The sequence below is a fragment of the Gymnogyps californianus genome, chromosome 6 (assembly GCF_018139145.2).
Source record: "Gymnogyps californianus isolate 813 chromosome 6, ASM1813914v2, whole genome shotgun sequence".
Taxonomy (NCBI): Eukaryota; Metazoa; Chordata; class Aves; order Accipitriformes; family Cathartidae; genus Gymnogyps; species Gymnogyps californianus.
The window spans coordinates 33,945,684-33,961,593 of record NC_059476.1 but is presented as its reverse complement, the minus strand read 5'-3'; the positions used below and the strand labels follow the sequence as shown (position 1 = coordinate 33,961,593).

The 15,910-nt window shown below is 39.4% G+C and overlaps 1 protein-coding gene across 1 annotated transcript in view; it reads left to right on the top strand.

Annotated features, from left to right (window-relative positions):
- The window catches only part of ANK3 (ankyrin 3), a 210,925-nt gene that overhangs the window by 44,712 nt on the left and 150,303 nt on the right, over positions 1–15,910 (top strand). Inside the window, exons 2-4 of the mRNA XM_050899157.1 lie at positions 14,655–14,756; positions 15,228–15,326; positions 15,712–15,810. Coding sequence (XP_050755114.1) covers positions 14,655–14,756; positions 15,228–15,326; positions 15,712–15,810 — 300 coding nt within the window. The remainder of the gene's footprint in view (positions 1–14,654; positions 14,757–15,227; positions 15,327–15,711; positions 15,811–15,910) is intronic.

Sequence of the window (15,910 nt, the reverse complement as noted above, 5' to 3'; positions counted from 1 at the left end):
ATGTTGTTGTGACAGCTTGCAATAACGACATTGCCGAGATAGCTATGGTGCAGATGATTGAAACGTCTGCTACAGCAAGCTCTGCACAGATATGTCAGTGAGGTAAATCCATTTAAACTGACTTGGTCATCATCTTGTATTTAAATCGAGGTGGAAGGCTGCTCCACCTCTGCACACAGCTGTTAGCTTCTCTGTATTTAGTCAGTGGCAGAAGTGAGTCTTAGTTATAGATACTATAATGCCATAAGCAAAAATGTGCAGAAGCAGAGAGCAGTTGTTAATAGAGTGCATTGCCAGTGACATTAATGAAGTCATTTCAAGCTAGATCACCTGAGTGCATGGCCTACATTATTTATTTAGTGATACATTGGGGCCTCAAATTTTGCAGCTTCTGAAAGATTTTACACAGATAATTAGCAACAAGTTCTGCGTTATAACCCAAGAGCACAGAGCTACTACCCAGTGGCTGTGCTCTAGTTGATGCAAACATGGAGAAATGTTTCTTGAAAATTTCTAATTATCCTTATAATATTTTACATATAGATTATTTCCTTTCATAGACAAATGAAACATTGGACATATCTTGTCTGACAAAAATATTAGACCTTAATTATTTTTTTTGCCCATCGTCTTACCCTTTGTTGTTCTTCTGTACCAGTGAATATCCATGTGCAGCTCGCGTGTGTGAGGTGAGATGGGTAACAGGCAAGCGCAGTGCATGCTGTGCAGGTGCTTGTGGTGTATTGAAGAGATGTCAATATTCCTTTTCTCAGAAAGTGGACATTCTTTAAAGCCACTCCTAAAGTAAGTAACTGTAGGGAAGCATGAAGAAAATTCCTGCTGCTGGCAATAGCTTCCATTGAAAAGGAAGAGATCTGCTTTACTGAAATCATGAACCTCTCTGGGCTTCCCTCTGAAGCAAAATGATTTTGCTCTTGGTACTGCTTTTAATCTCTCTAATTGAGGAACTTGAAGTATATAGAGAGCAACCTTTTAGTACAGGAAAATAGCCTCTAGAACCAACGACACAAATCTATCATAATTAGTCATCAGAAAATCTGAATAAATATAAAATTACCATGGAGTAAGAGGCAGGCATATGTGGTATTCAAAACACATAGAGTGTAAAATGATGTTATTGTTGCCTTTAGAAATAGTTCAAAGTAGTCTGCATTAGAAAGAGCTGATAAGCAGAATGACAAAAGCTTGTTTCATGAGTGATTCCAAGCAGCAGTGGTTTTCTGATCAGCTGATGCTGCAGCTATTTTGGGTATTCCACAGATCATGATTACATACACGGGGAATGATTGGAGGCAGCAAATATGGTAAGTGAGCCAGGAATCCTGGGACATGCTCTGTTACTAACTTAATAGTCTTACAATCACTTGTCCTTTGCCATTTAAATAGCCAAGGGAAGTCTAACAAGTGACTGTGCTTAGTTCCTTTTTAAAAAAAAAAAAAAAAAGAAAAAAAAGAAAACTACTTCCTGGGGCCGTTATTTTTAGCAATGGTGCAGTGTCCAAAGTGTTAACTAATTGAGTCATCAGGTTTCATATCTGGCCACAGAAAATGGCAGTGGAAGAGGGAGAATGCTTTCCAGAACAAGTAAGCATTTGTGGATTCTGAAATAAGAATGAAATCTGCATATTGAGTTTCTTGTATTAGTGTTTGAAGTCTTTGATTGTATGAGGCAAAGCTGGATGTAGGAAGAGGTACGTTTTGGCTTGTTTGGTGTATTTTGTGTTCTGACAGTTAGATTACGGTATAGGCTGAGGCGGCAGTCAAATGGTATATGGAATTATTTGTTCTCTCTCTCCTTACCAATGGCTACATTCTGTTCAGGACACGCTGTAGAAGACACTGATTAAAATTGCAGAAACATTTTGTAATGTTTTGTTCTGTGATCAGGGCCTTAAGTAACCTAGATATATGTAAAAATTTTGTTCACTGAAATGTTTTAGCAAATCTTGCATATTTTGAAAAAAGTTAACTGAAATCTATGCTTTTAAAGTGTATTTATCAAATAATACACCTCTTCTACTGACAATCCATAGGTCAAACTTCAAAAGGAGCCTGCTGTAGTGCTAGTAGTATGCTACTAGTGACCTGTAAGGAGGCACCCGTATCACCCTTACTCTCAGGGATAGTCCCAGTGACCTCCAAGGTGCTCCCTGTGTGATTTAAAAATTCCTCAAGTGAGTAAGCTGCTGTGAAATGACATCCCTGTACTCTGTGAACTAGGCTCTGAGGCTCTTCAATAGCTTGAGTTATTCACATCAGTTAAAAAACACAAGGTTAAAACAATTGTTCTCTAGGCTGCTTTACTGCAGAATTAAAATATCGGGTTCCCAGGAAAGTGTGGTATCATGTTATTAATATTGATGAGTGCCAAGCTTTGTGGAAGTGTCAGTTAATGGCAGTATTTTTTTTTAGTTAGAGATATTACTGATGGTAGCACCCAGCAGCTTACTAGCTAATTTCCATGTCAGCAATAGCTTTGTGCTCTGAAAAAATACTGCAATGAGTTCTCTTAAACGTGTATGTTGTTGTTTACTTGCTGTCAACACAGGACTGGGTTGTTGTTCCCTGTTAAAAACCATCTTTGAAACTCAAGTCGTTTTCTGGTGATGCTATTCTTGTTCATAAATTCATTTCCACCAGTAATTTCAAAACCATGAAAACATTTATTTGGGGGATTTTCTTTGTGAAGCAATTTTTTGTAGGAGAAGGTTTTGTTAGATTCAGATGGTTTATGGTACTTGATTAAACTTTTCTTTTTTCAGTCTTGAGAACATTATTTACTCTCTCCTGGTTTTTTAGCACAATAATATCAATCTTCAGGGTGATAACCATCTTTGCTGATGCTTTATATGAGCCCCAGTAGGACAGAACTCAATGCAGTCCTGCTAGTTTTTGTGTGCAACAGTTTGGAGAGTAGAGTGAACTGAAAATCTCGCTGCCCTGGAGCCGTGGCATTGGCAATGTGCTGGTCCGCAGTATGCTCTGCCCCTCTGTGTTGCAATGGAATGGTATTTACTCTTGCTTTACAGGGTTTTGTTAGAAGTTGCATAGAAACTGGTCTTTCTGTTAGTACATACATTGTTTATTGAAGGTGTAGTAGCTATTTGAAATGGAGTTGAGCGATGGAGAAGGGGTACAGTATATATTTGTTTTGTAAGTTTTTTCTTGCTGATGTTCTTTATGGTAAATTCTGTTTTCATTCCTTACATATTTAAATCTCCTATAGGTTGCCATGCATGTTTTAGGTGTAAGGGAGAAACAAGCTCTACTTCACTGTGTGTTTATCCTGTAGATTTGCTATTCAGAAGTGGTACTTAAATTAACATTGTATAGTAATGGCTTATTCTATCATCAAATGTTAGGGGAGATTACTGAATAGGGCTAGTAGGCAGTATTGTTGGCCATAGTTTATTTCTGTAAGCGTGTAATAAACCAATCTTCACTTTAATGGTTAAACTAAAAACTAATTCTAAATCTGTGTTTATTAAAATAGTAAAGGTAAAGTCTTTTAGCCCAGTTTGGAAAGTGTTAATTCATTAGTGAAATATCATTATTTTCTTTGATTAAACAATGATGTGTTTTCCAAACATACTTCATTCTGATGCTAAGAAACAGTGGTAATTTTCAGATTAAAATAAACTATGAAGTCTGGTGAAGTAAGATGTTCAAATAGTTCTATTGTTTTTATTTTTGTCAAAAAATTAGAAGTCCCTCCCGAGATGTTCAGATCATCACAGTTCTTCTAACAGAATTCCGACTCTCTAGTGCACAGTGGCTTTGAAAGCCAGAAAAATACTAGTTCAGTTCTGTAACGGAAAAGTGACCGTGCGAAAATGGCACCATCTAATCTGCAGTGATTTATCTGTATATCTGGTAATTTTTTCTCACTTTAAGAATAAAACTGAGCTATGTTGTGTTTTCTTCCTCCTCTGTTCATCTCAAAGACCGCATACAGCTAAGACTGTTCTCACTGTTACTGTTTTCATCCTGTTTGTACTTGTAAATCCTGGTCCTAGCCTTGCCCCTCTGATTTAGTGATTTAGACTCCTCCTTTTGTTTCAAAACAGAATCTTGTATTTAGAGTCAAAACTTGATTCTAGTTTAAAACTCTTGATAACAATTGCAGGGCTCTGATTTGTAGTTTCTGCTCACGGATTTTGGTGCTTGGGCTGGGAAAAGCAATTTTGCCATTGGAATCTGAGCTAATCCTGAAACCTGGAACATGCGGAGTGAGGAACAAAATACTTGTAAACTAATTTACATTTGCTGCGTACACCATTGAATACACTTCATCCAGACAGCCCCAGCTAATGCTATCACAGAACTATCCATGCCATTGCACAAATTCGCAACAGTGAATGTCAGTGTTTAATCACGGAGGAGGAGGAGAAAGGGAGGGCTGGGAAATGTGGAGGCTGGTGGCTCTCCTGTGTCCAGCCCCACTGCTCTGTGCAGGCCACACAGCGCTGTTGCCCACGTCATATGGCATCACGTCTGGGAGAAAAAAGACAAGTTTTTCCCGATATTTCTAACAGTAACAAACAGTAGTCTGTGTAACACCTGCTCTGGTTTGCTCTGCCTTGCATTTGTGGTTTATGGTAATGTGGTGGATTACAGAACAGATCTGGAGTTACTGGGTCATATCCACAACAGCAGAATCAAATGGAAAACATGATACAGTGGGTTATGGTCAGCAGGGAAATTCAGCTCCTGTAGAAGAACATGGCCAAACCAACACAGCCCAGAGTATTCACTGACTGTATTCTCCAATAGGTCTCATACATCTCCAGACCAAGATTAAAATTGTCTCTTGGCAGGTTGCTCAGCTCTGCGTTTGAGAACTCTTAACTCTCCTGTGTGAAATTGCCCTCATGAGTTTGGGAAGTGCTAGCTAGGTTTTTCTCCTCCTGAACAACCAAAACTACTTCAGCCAGTCTTTGGCTCTAGGGAGATGTTTGAATCCTTTGGTTTATTGGTTCCGTTGATTCTTTCTCGTTGTACCAGGGCATATATATTTCACAGCAGGTCTACAAAGAGGTGTCAGGACAGATTGTTCTGTAAATGTTATAAGCTCTCCTAAGGTAAACTGCTATGACAAAGCTCATGTGATGCCTCTAACTAGCCCTGCAGAACTGACTGTTAGAAGGTTTATGGCTGCGTTGCAAATCTTGTCCCAGGAGTCCTCTTAGTACCTAAAAGCTCTTTAGGTAATTTCCACTGACCCTTCAGATTCTCTGTCACGTGAGCTACATGGGCTTTTCCAGCCAGAGACTCTCTTCAACAAGGTATTCAGGTGTGTAAATTGGAAGAGGTTCTTTGCTTCTGACAGGGGTCATAATCCCTGCTATGGAAACCTATGCATTGACACTTATAAACTGATAAAGGTTTCTAATTCCTGTAAGAACCCTGAACAATGTGTCAAAAAATTTAAAACTCTAGTAGATAGCTTTAAAACTAGCCGTTCAAATGCCTCTTAAGCCTACAAAAGTGTAAACTTTAATTATGTGTGGGATTTGCAATACTTGCAGTAAATTGGTGTGTTTCTGTGTATATTTTTGCCACCTCAGAAATGGCTTGACTGGTTATCATTGAACAATCTTTCAATTTAATGATGTTCAAACTTTCAAGGCAGAATTATTTTGGTTTTGAATGAGATGCATTCAAAAGCAGGCATAAAGTGGAAAGGCAGAAAGAGATCAGGAAACTTCTGAATTCACTGTACTGAAAGCTCTTAATAGGTTGTCTAGCTACAGAAGGGGTTATGTAGCATATCTGTAGTTCCTGTAGCTTGTTTACTACAGTATTTTTAGGGAATATTTATGTGCGTTACGCTTCCACTGACATATAGTTTGCTCCACTTTATTACCAGTAACTTCCACTTCACCACATCTGATTGAAGCATATTTACATAATATTTTTGTAGTGAGCTCTTTTTGAGTGAATAAAATCTCTCTCCCTAAAATCAGCAATATTATCTTATTTAGATTTATACTAATTGTTTTTCCCATCTGAAATTATAGGCAAATAAATACACTTTAAAAAAAGTTTTGAAGAGGGTTGCTGAATTTTTCCTCTCCTTTCTGGATCCTGATTCTAAAATCAGATGCACACAGAGAGCAGGAGGTGGACCAACTGACATAATTCATGCAACGACCTGAAGAATGTGACTTCAGCATGGAAATGCCTTTAAATTTGAGCCTGAGATGTGCTGAAATTATGTCCATGCGCATTGGGTAGTCAGTTTCTGACTCCTCCTAGCAGGGAGGAGATCAATGGCATCTCATCTAGCTTGACATATAAGAGAGTTGTTATCTTCAGGTGAATATAAACAGAAGAAGAAACACCTGAAGCACATCCAGCCCTTCCCTAGCTCTTTGTGACTGTGGTAGCAGTTATGAAAGCCAGTGATTTATTTTTCACTTGTAAGTGTATGATAGGAAAACTTTAGAGAGTGAGAGATGAGTCATTATAGGCTCAGGAGCTTCTTCCCAGAGTTTGAAATAAACTTCTAGAAGTTGGGGCTGTCAGCCTGGAGAACGAATCTTGAATTTTAGATGCTCAAATCTGTTGCCTTCAACTGTATTGGATCCTTTTCATTGATTATACATGTGAGTTGGTCACAAAGGGCCTGGTTCTCTGCCTGATTGCGCACTTTTAATGGAGTACAGTGATTCACTGGTGAAACCAGTGATTTTACTGGTTTTAGGATCTTGAACAGAGTGTATCCCAATTTACCTGGTCATTCATGTTTGTCTTTTCATATACGGAAGTCTGATAGCTGAAAAGTCAGTATTAAAGGAATCTTTTTTTCTCATTAGAAGAAAATAGTTCTTGTGATTTGTTGTTCATGCATACTTAGAAAGATTGTGTGTGTTGTGCAGATGTACATTGATTTTGTAGTCCTGGAAAATTAGGATCTTGCTTTTGGTGTTACTAATTTAACACATTCATTCTAGTAATTGTTTTCATAGATTCTTCAGGTGAAGCTGACACATCAAACTTGTGTTTCCAAATCTCAAAACCTTATCTGTGTAAACTGGCAAAGAGTATTGGAAGTAGCGTAGACCCTCGCCTCCTGTCTGAACATTGTCCCCGTGGGACGGGTTTGATCTCAGTTCAGGTGTTTTCTGTTGAGTTGTCAGATGTTAATTTTGTTAGAATTGCAGTTAAATTGTTCTGTATTTGTTGAATATCTGTGGTGACAAGTAAATAATATGAAGATGACAGCGTTAGGGGCATTTTCAACTTGGATGTTATGTTCAACATGTTACATGTTACATGTGGATGTTAGGCAAGGGTTTCCCATCTAACTCCGTGTGTGTCTCTTGTGCCTTGGAAATCACAACCCCCTTTTGCTCTTTGTAGAAAATCAAAAGAATAACAGCTACTTTTCTTTTCTATCTTGTGCTTGAAGTTTCTTAGGAAGCAGTCATTCAGGCATTTAAAGACACCCAGGGCTGGATTAGTTGCACTGTAAATCACAGGACTGACTAGATTTATAGTCTGCTGAAGAAGACTGCATGTGTAAAGTGTAAGCAACTTATACAGTAAGAAAGCTGCATCATAGCTTCGCAGGAGATGTTTGTCATTGCAAGCAAACAACTTGCTCTAGACCTCTTGATGCTGTTAAAGGCAGTGATAAACACCTCTTGTACTGGAAACTGTGAAATGTTTTTGTATGTACCAGCCTTAACATCTCAGGCTCTGGGTCTTTTTCAACCATCTTCCACTCCAATACCAGTGGTTCATTTTCAGTGGTAACAGTGAGCGCAGATTCAGCATTTTGCCAAGACAGATAGAGTGGTGCAAGTGATCTTGAAAATGGTATATACTAAACCTGCACGTCAGAGACTTACCTTGTCTTGTGGTCTAGCAAGGAAAGAGGCTTATTTGTTTGCTTGGATGTTTTCCTGGTTTGGTCAAGGATTTCTAGAAAGAAGGAGCTGAATCTAAAATGAGTTTTCCACTCTATTCTGAACTGCTTAAACGTATGATTTTTGGAAAATATTTTATTTTCTACACAAACGTGTTAAGATTGACTACTGTACAGGGATAGAGTTTCAGTTGCTGCAAATACAGTTGATTATAGATTCACATGCAATTTTTGCAGAAATATGAGGTGTTTTAATCTCCACTGGTGTGACCAAGAGGGGTTTCATGCAGCCTGAAACCAGTGTAGTTTTTAACTTGTGGAAAACATATCATAGTTATATAGTTGGAATAGAGCCAGCTATGGGGACATTCCAAATAGTATAATATTTTTGGCTACTTTATATGCACAACACAATAATATGATCAAAGAAAGTTGTTGGTTAAGTTGCATGATAGGGCAAACAATTAGAGGGATTTATTTGGTTTTTGACCAATAATTAAATCATTTCTCATTCTGCAATTGTATTCAAAATAGCTGGCCTTCCCTAGCCAGAAGATGTTTCCTTTGATTTTTCAGGCAGTAGGAATGGAGCTTTTCCTGTTGCCCTGTGGTTGTGTTTAGGGCTGTGATCCCAAAAGCATCTCTCTGAAGGATAATTAACAGCAGAACTGCAGATAGCAGCTGGCCCCAAGCTGTCACATTCTTATCAGAAGAAAACACCTATGGTAGTATGCTATGTAAAGCACGAGTAGAGCCATAGTTGTTTGCACAAAGATCATCATCTCATCTGGTGCTACCAGCCCCCTTTCTAATAAAGAAGATACAAGTGAAAATTTTTAACACAGATTTAGTTATGAGGTAGTAGGGAGATACAAAGCATACAGCCACTTGGAGGATGGATGAAGAGTCTTCCCAAGAAAATGATGCGGCTGGTTTATTTCACATGATTCAGACATTGCTGTTAACTGGCCAGTATAGTTTATTTGAAATAAAATTTCATCCCTTACCAAGTGAGTGTAACATATTTGCTTGGAGAAAAATTCTAAATTAACATAGGAGCAAAATCTAAGAAATGCCAAGGACCTCTAATTGCCAGCGTAGTGCTCAATGCCCATCAGAGTTGAGCCTTACTGCAAAAAAAAAAACCAAAAACAACCCACCATCAGTTGCAGTAAGCCCACCCTTAGCAAAATAAGCAAAAGTGTTATCATCTGTTTCCTCAGATCACCTCATGCTGCTGCAAGACTAGTTTTGTTGAGCACATTTCCAAATGGAAGTAACATAAGTTCATCCCTTAAAATGAGGTCATTGCCTCCCCCCACAACAAATGTTAGGCATGGTTAGCATCTTTTTGTTGGGACTCAAGCCAGAATGCATCCTGCTCCAGCACAATGGGAACCTGCTGGGGGTTTCCCTTCACAACAGCTACTGTTAAAGATAGAGTGAAAAACAAAACCCTGCTCCCAATGTGAAAAAAAGACTGGATTTTTAATCTGAAAAAGAAGCCACTGTAAGCAGAACACAAAGGAAAGAGAGATGAGCATAATAAAAATACCACCAGTATGGGAGGGGGCCTGTGCATGTTGAAAATAATGGCTTTGCACTTTTGAGGGTTCACTAAATAATACATATTCTCTATTTTCTGAGAGGACCCTCTCTAGTCCCGTGGAAAAGCCAGGCCAGACCCTGGGTTGACAGTCAGTGCAAATTTCCTAATGGTTTTTGCCTTTACTGATACTAAATAGTCTCTTACTTCACCAGGAGCACTTGGAGAAAAAGATAGTGAAATATGTATTTGCTAGCGTGAGTCAGCATCAGCATTTTCTGTTTTAAAATAGAGGCTTAAGATAATATCCAAGTGACTTAGGAGGTAGTCTTTCCTGTAACAGAAGTGTTCTTAACTTATGTAGCTTTTCGTCAAAATGTGGAAATGGTTCTCAGGTCTTACCCCTGCACGTCACAGGCTCTGCCATCCATGGCAGGACTAGAGGACCTTAGGGTAAAGAAGGGTTGGGAAACAGAGTACTGCTACCAGCACGGCTTATTCAGCCTCAGCCCTTTCCAGAGATGTCTCTGGGATGAAGGCTGTTGAAATGAGCTCTAGACTGGAAAACCTGTTGTGGGCTGCAGGCAGCCCGTAGTCTGCAAACTCATCAGCCTGCTGTACATTAAAGAATTGAATTTTTATAGCGTAGTACATTAAAGGGAAATACACAAATTTAAAAGAAATACACATTGCAGAAAACCTGCATTCGTTAGCCAATCATCTGCATTTATGCATTTCTTAAAACTAGAAATAGTCCCTTTTTCTTCCAAGAAAGTACAGGGGGAGAGGGGAGAAGTCATACCATCTGTGAAGAAAAAGCTTGGTATTATGCACGTGTCAGTACTGGTACTCTCATAAATCCACTGTTATTAAATATTGTCTGAACAGCCATTCCAGAACTCAATGCTGTGACAGGATCTGAGGTCTGTCTCTCCAAGAATTAAAACACTTGTAAGAATCTTGATTTTTGATTTGAGTCTGGATATAGAGATTAAAAAAGTAGCATCCCCAGGGAGCACAAGAGGGAGCAGGGAAAGGCTTTGGGGACACAGTCTGACAACAGGGATCCTGTGCAAACACACAGGAGGGGCTGCAATCTTTGTGGCTGACTGCAAGAACATCTAAGATTCAGGGTGCTTTGATGTGTGTCTCATGCCTGTTGTTCTCTTGATATTTGTCAAGACAGTGGAGAATCAAAAGCCAATTTTCATCTTCATTTCATGTTTGGCTTGATTTAAAAAAAAAAAAGAACGAAACAAAGGGATCTGAATAGATAGCATACAGAATGCCTCTCTCAGGAATATTGAGGATGAAGTAATTAGTATTGGAGAAAATTTTTATTAGGTCTGTTAAGGGAATGTCTTGTAGACATACTGTCTGTGTGGGATTTGTCTTTCGGATCCAGCTAGTGTGGAAGGTGGAAGTGGGTATGTCGAGAATAGTTACCCACAGAGGGAGCACTTACCTGCGTGGGAGTCCTGAGCGAAAGTTGGAAACCTGAAATCCTTTTTTCCCCTACTGTGTTTTTTAATGCATTTAATATAACAGGTTCTTGATCAGTCTTTGACATGGGCTTCCAGGCATGATGGCAATCCAGATAAATAATTATTAACATTATTGTTACACTTGTTTGATCTTTTAAATCCTTCAGTGATTTGAGCCTAGGCTCTGATGCTGCTCCTGTCTGTGCAATACAGAGGCAATTACAGGCTTTATCAGGGACTCCAAGAGGCTTGTTTTAAACAAAACAGTGCCAACTGGAAATGACATTTTTCTACTCTATTGTGGTATTTAAAAAAAAAAAATTGAATTTAGGCTTAAAATAGAAATGTAAAGTTGAGAAAATTTTAGGTCCAGAAAAGTGAAAGTTTTGGTTTGATGTTTTTGACCAATTTTTACTGACCCCTACGCTTAGCTTTTGTAAAAGTTGGATAGCGTTCATTGGTTCTTCTGGGTTTTGGAAGTGGAATGTCTTAAAAACAAGGGATTTCAAGGCATTTTGCAAAGTGGAAAAAGCTTGTAAGACTATTCTCTATCTGAGCAGGTCTGAAGGTAAGGCCTTAGTTATAGGGAGAGTGGAAGCTGACAATGCTACTTTTAGAGAGACTGGAATTGCTTTTGGTTTCCAAAGATGTTGGGTCTCCTTTCTCTCTAATGTTACCGCTTGTTTCTGCTTATGGCAGAGACCGTAATGGATGGAGAGAATCCCAGAAGCCCCACTGAACTTTTTGCACAGTTGTACAACCTCAGTCTGTTATCCCTCTGTGCAAATCTCAAAATTTCTGTGTGTGGTGGCCCAGAAAGGGTGAGTTAACCAACCTGAGGTGAGTTAACCCAGTTTGCGGGCTTGGGAGCTTTAGCCAAGGTCAGAAAAAAGGTTTTCCCCTTTCTCAGTGCATAGGGATGTGTTCTGCCCTGGCTGCTAAGGCAGCTCGTGCAGTTTCACACACTACCAACTCATATCACATTCATGTAACTGGAAACCAGTAAGGTGGAAACTTGGAAGTGCCAACTCAGATCAGATGAAGTGTGGGAGAGTTTGTGTTATCCTGGCGTGCTGTTAAATGGCAGCTTTTCTGGGTGCTGCCTAGTTGTCGTTGGTAGTGCCTGTGCATGTCTGTACAGTGCCCCTCGTGCTGGGAGCCTGTCCCTGTCTGAGCAGCGAGAGCCCAGGCTGACAGGTGAGTGTGGCGCTGTGCCCAGCACCCCACCAGCCCTGCCGCTCCGGTGGCAACCTGGCTGCTGGTGTCAGTGATGTTTCTGGACAGTTTGAGCAAAAGGAGTGAGTTTTGAGTGGTGACTGGCAAAGGAGGCCACACTGTTTGCTTGAGGGATTTCAGGAATAGATTTGTGCATCACTTAGCAGCACCTGAGCTAGCTTGATTGGAAACATTTTTATGTGTCCCCAGGCTGGAAGTGTGACCTAACCTTTGTCTTTCTGCCCATTAACGAGCAAGTGCTTCCAAGAGAAGTCCTTAAAAGACATAGGCATTGGTCTCCCTCTACAGTGAAACAGCAGTTAGCTATTAATGTGAATATCAGCTATTTATCACTCCTCCTGCCTCCCCCCCGCCTCCATTTTGTTTGAGCAAATAGAAAGGTTGAAATGTTTCTGAGTATGAGCAGTGTTTCTTGTCTGGTGTGCATTAATGTGACTGGCGGGAACTGATTTTCCATAGCAAGCTTCTCTGGTGCATCCCTTCGCCACCCAGAAGCAGCAGGAAACAGCTGATGTTAATTATCATCCACCTGCTGACTGTGCCAAACAGACGTGCCATTACACTGTGACAAAAAAGGCTCCCGGTCTATTAAGTCCTCCCTCATACCTTTAGTAATGCTGATAAAATGCTGACCTGTTTTTTACCCCAGTGGCTGCTGTTGCTAAGCACTGAGAATATGACCTGTCTCCTGTAATAATCTGCATTGCACAATTCAGATGATCTTTCAAATGAAAGTGTTTTACCGCACCTCTCAAGGCAGCTTTTCTTCCCCATAGTCTTTACAGTTCTGACCATGTAGTTTGTAGCAGCACCTTGTTTTTGATAAACCCTAATTAAACATTGGTATTTGAGGCCTGTTTTGTTGGAAGCACATCGCAGAAGTTGATTTGTAATGATCAGCGTGGCGTGCTTGGAAAATAATGATTAAGAGCAGGGAAGGCTGTAAGCTAGTAACTTACCATCACAAAGTGGAATGCCATGTGTGCAAAACTCAGGAGAAAATGAAGAGTCCATACATAATGGTTCTCTACTTGGAAGAGAGAGCTTGTTGTATTGACAGTACTAGCAAAATAGTCTTGTAGGTTGTACTGGTACGAAGAAGAAAGCAGACTTCATACTCACTGTTTTGCTGTCATTATGTCCACGATTGCGTTATCCTGCACATGAAGGTGACTTCAGATGGGCTTGAAGCAATGCTTGAACAGAACATCCAGTTTGCAGTGGCTGTATTAACAGGAGAGAAGAAAAGTCTATAGCAAATCCAGAAAATGGGGAATGGAAAAAAAAAAGAATTATTTGAGCACTGGATAAGTAACTGAGCTTTGGTGCCAGGGTGTTTTGTATTTCTCTCAGCAGTTACTGCTTTTAATTTTTTCTCTAAAGGTAATTGTTGCACTCTTTTAGAACCTTAAAGGATCATAAAGCACTTAAAGTTGTAATGATGTAAGCCTGTGATGAAATGATACTGAGGAAAATAAAAAGACAAATCCTATTATACCAATGGAGAAGAGGGCACCAAAAAAATATGTTGACTGCCCAAGATGCCGGGGAAAGCTGTGGCACAGATAAAAATCAAAGATTATACGATTTGTCCCTCTTGAAAGCTAACCCAGTTCATTCCATTTGCTCCAAGGCAGGATCAGCACTATCTAAACCATCCTTGGTGGATATTTGCATAACTTGTTGTTAAAACCCTCTGGGGATAGCAATTACTTCCAGTGATTCTTTCATGACTTAACCATCCTTTCTGCCATCCTTACATTCAAGCTGAAGTCATCATAAAGCAAATTTGCACAGCTATCTTTAAAGCAAGATCTGAAAAAAACTAAAATGCAGTTTAGATAATGGCACTGTACCTAGGGTTTTCTGGCTACTTCACTGAATGTGGACAGATGTTGTAAATAAAACGTGCCATAAAATGAGGGAGGAAGGAGAAAATAAAACAGAACGTAATTAGACATTAGATTTTAAAATGCCTTAATTTGTAGAACCATGTTTTTTCATTCAGGAAGTCTAGTCCTTCAACATTGGGTATTTTGCATTTTTTTAAATCTGTCATGTGAGATCTCACAGTACTGGTCCGGTCTGTTCAGCTTGGACATTAAAGGCTGTGTGGCACTTTTGGACAGAGCAGAGTGGTTTCCATGGAGTCCTATCCTGAGCCTCACTCGCCATGTTTGTCTTCCATGCTGGGTACCAGATGTGTCCCTGGCTACTAGCCTTGCATGTTAGACAGTGCTGCATAATTCATGTTTATATATGAAGTCAAATCTCGTGCTGCAAAATCAGGCGGACAGCCTCTTTACACCAGAGGGAGTTTGCATAAGCAAGGAGGGCAGGATTTGACCCATATTTGATAAGGCAGTTTGAGATCCTTTCATGTCTAGTTAAATGTATGTGCAATATGTTATAGCATTAGTAACTTCTTTGCCAAGGGAATATATTTTTATACTGTGCTGCAATTTTTAATGGGACTTTTTCTTTTTTCTTGTAGTCTGACACAAATGCAAGTTACCTGAGAGCTGCTCGAGCTGGCAACTTGGAAAAGGCTCTCGACTACTTAAAAAGTGGAGTGGACATCAACATTTCAAATCAGGTTGAAGAATATTTTGATCAAATTTGCTGGATAAATACCTCTCTCACTACTTCTCAAATTTCTTTTTATATTTGCACTTCATGTCAGTGATAACTTATGTGTTTTTTGATGAGCCATGTTTACATATTTTATCCAATTAATTTTTTTTTTTTTTTTTTACCCCTCACCAAGACACCATTTCACTTCCACTTGGAGAATGTTGTGCTATTTAACATTATCTTTCATTCCATTTATATTGTATGAGATCATGGGACAGCACACAGAACTTGAGACCCCAGAGCTAGTATATTCTGACTTAATTCCTACTCTTTCCTTATAATCTAGTTCTTGTAAAGTTTACATAAGAGTAGTTTTTGGAAGCAGTCCTCTCACTGGGATATAATAATTTGTCTCCTGATGTGTTTACTATGCTGGAAAACCTTTGCCAATCTTTTCCATTGTTTTTCTTTTTTTCCTTCTTTTTTTAATCAGAATGGGTTGAATGCTCTCCATCTCGCTTCCAAAGAAGGGCACGTAGAAGTTGTCTCTGAACTGATACAGCGAGGTGCCAGTGTGGATGCAGCAACGAAGGTCAGTCAGGCCTATCTAATTGTTCTTATGTTCACACTGATGGCATGGGCACAAGGTGTCAGCCAACTGATTACAGACATTACTGCAGCAGTAATTGCCCAGTTTCCACTGATGGAGTGGTCTCAATAATTGTTTAATAGAAACTTTTTAGATTATAGTAAGTGTCACAGGTTACTAGCGATGAGATTTACTGAACAAATTGTAGATTCCTGTCTTGGTTTCTGTCCATGTCTTCTAGAATAACTTACCCATTAGAAGTATCCAGTGAGAGTATTTTATTGCAAGAAATACTGTGTTTTAAAGTGGAATATGTTCTTGATAGTATTGTCATGTATTCAAGCTCAGGTTTTGTACTCCTTTCAAATATCACTGTCTCTCATTTCAGAAAGGAAACACAGCATTGCACATAGCATCCCTCGCTGGACAAGCAGAGGTAGTCAAAGTGTTGGTTACAAATCGGGCCAATGTCAATGCACAGTCTCAGGTAAAGTAGTATTTCTCTGTTTGGTACTATCAAAAACTTTGCTGACATTAAAATCATTCTCCCCTTATAAACTGTAATATTAGTAAGTATATTTGGTAGA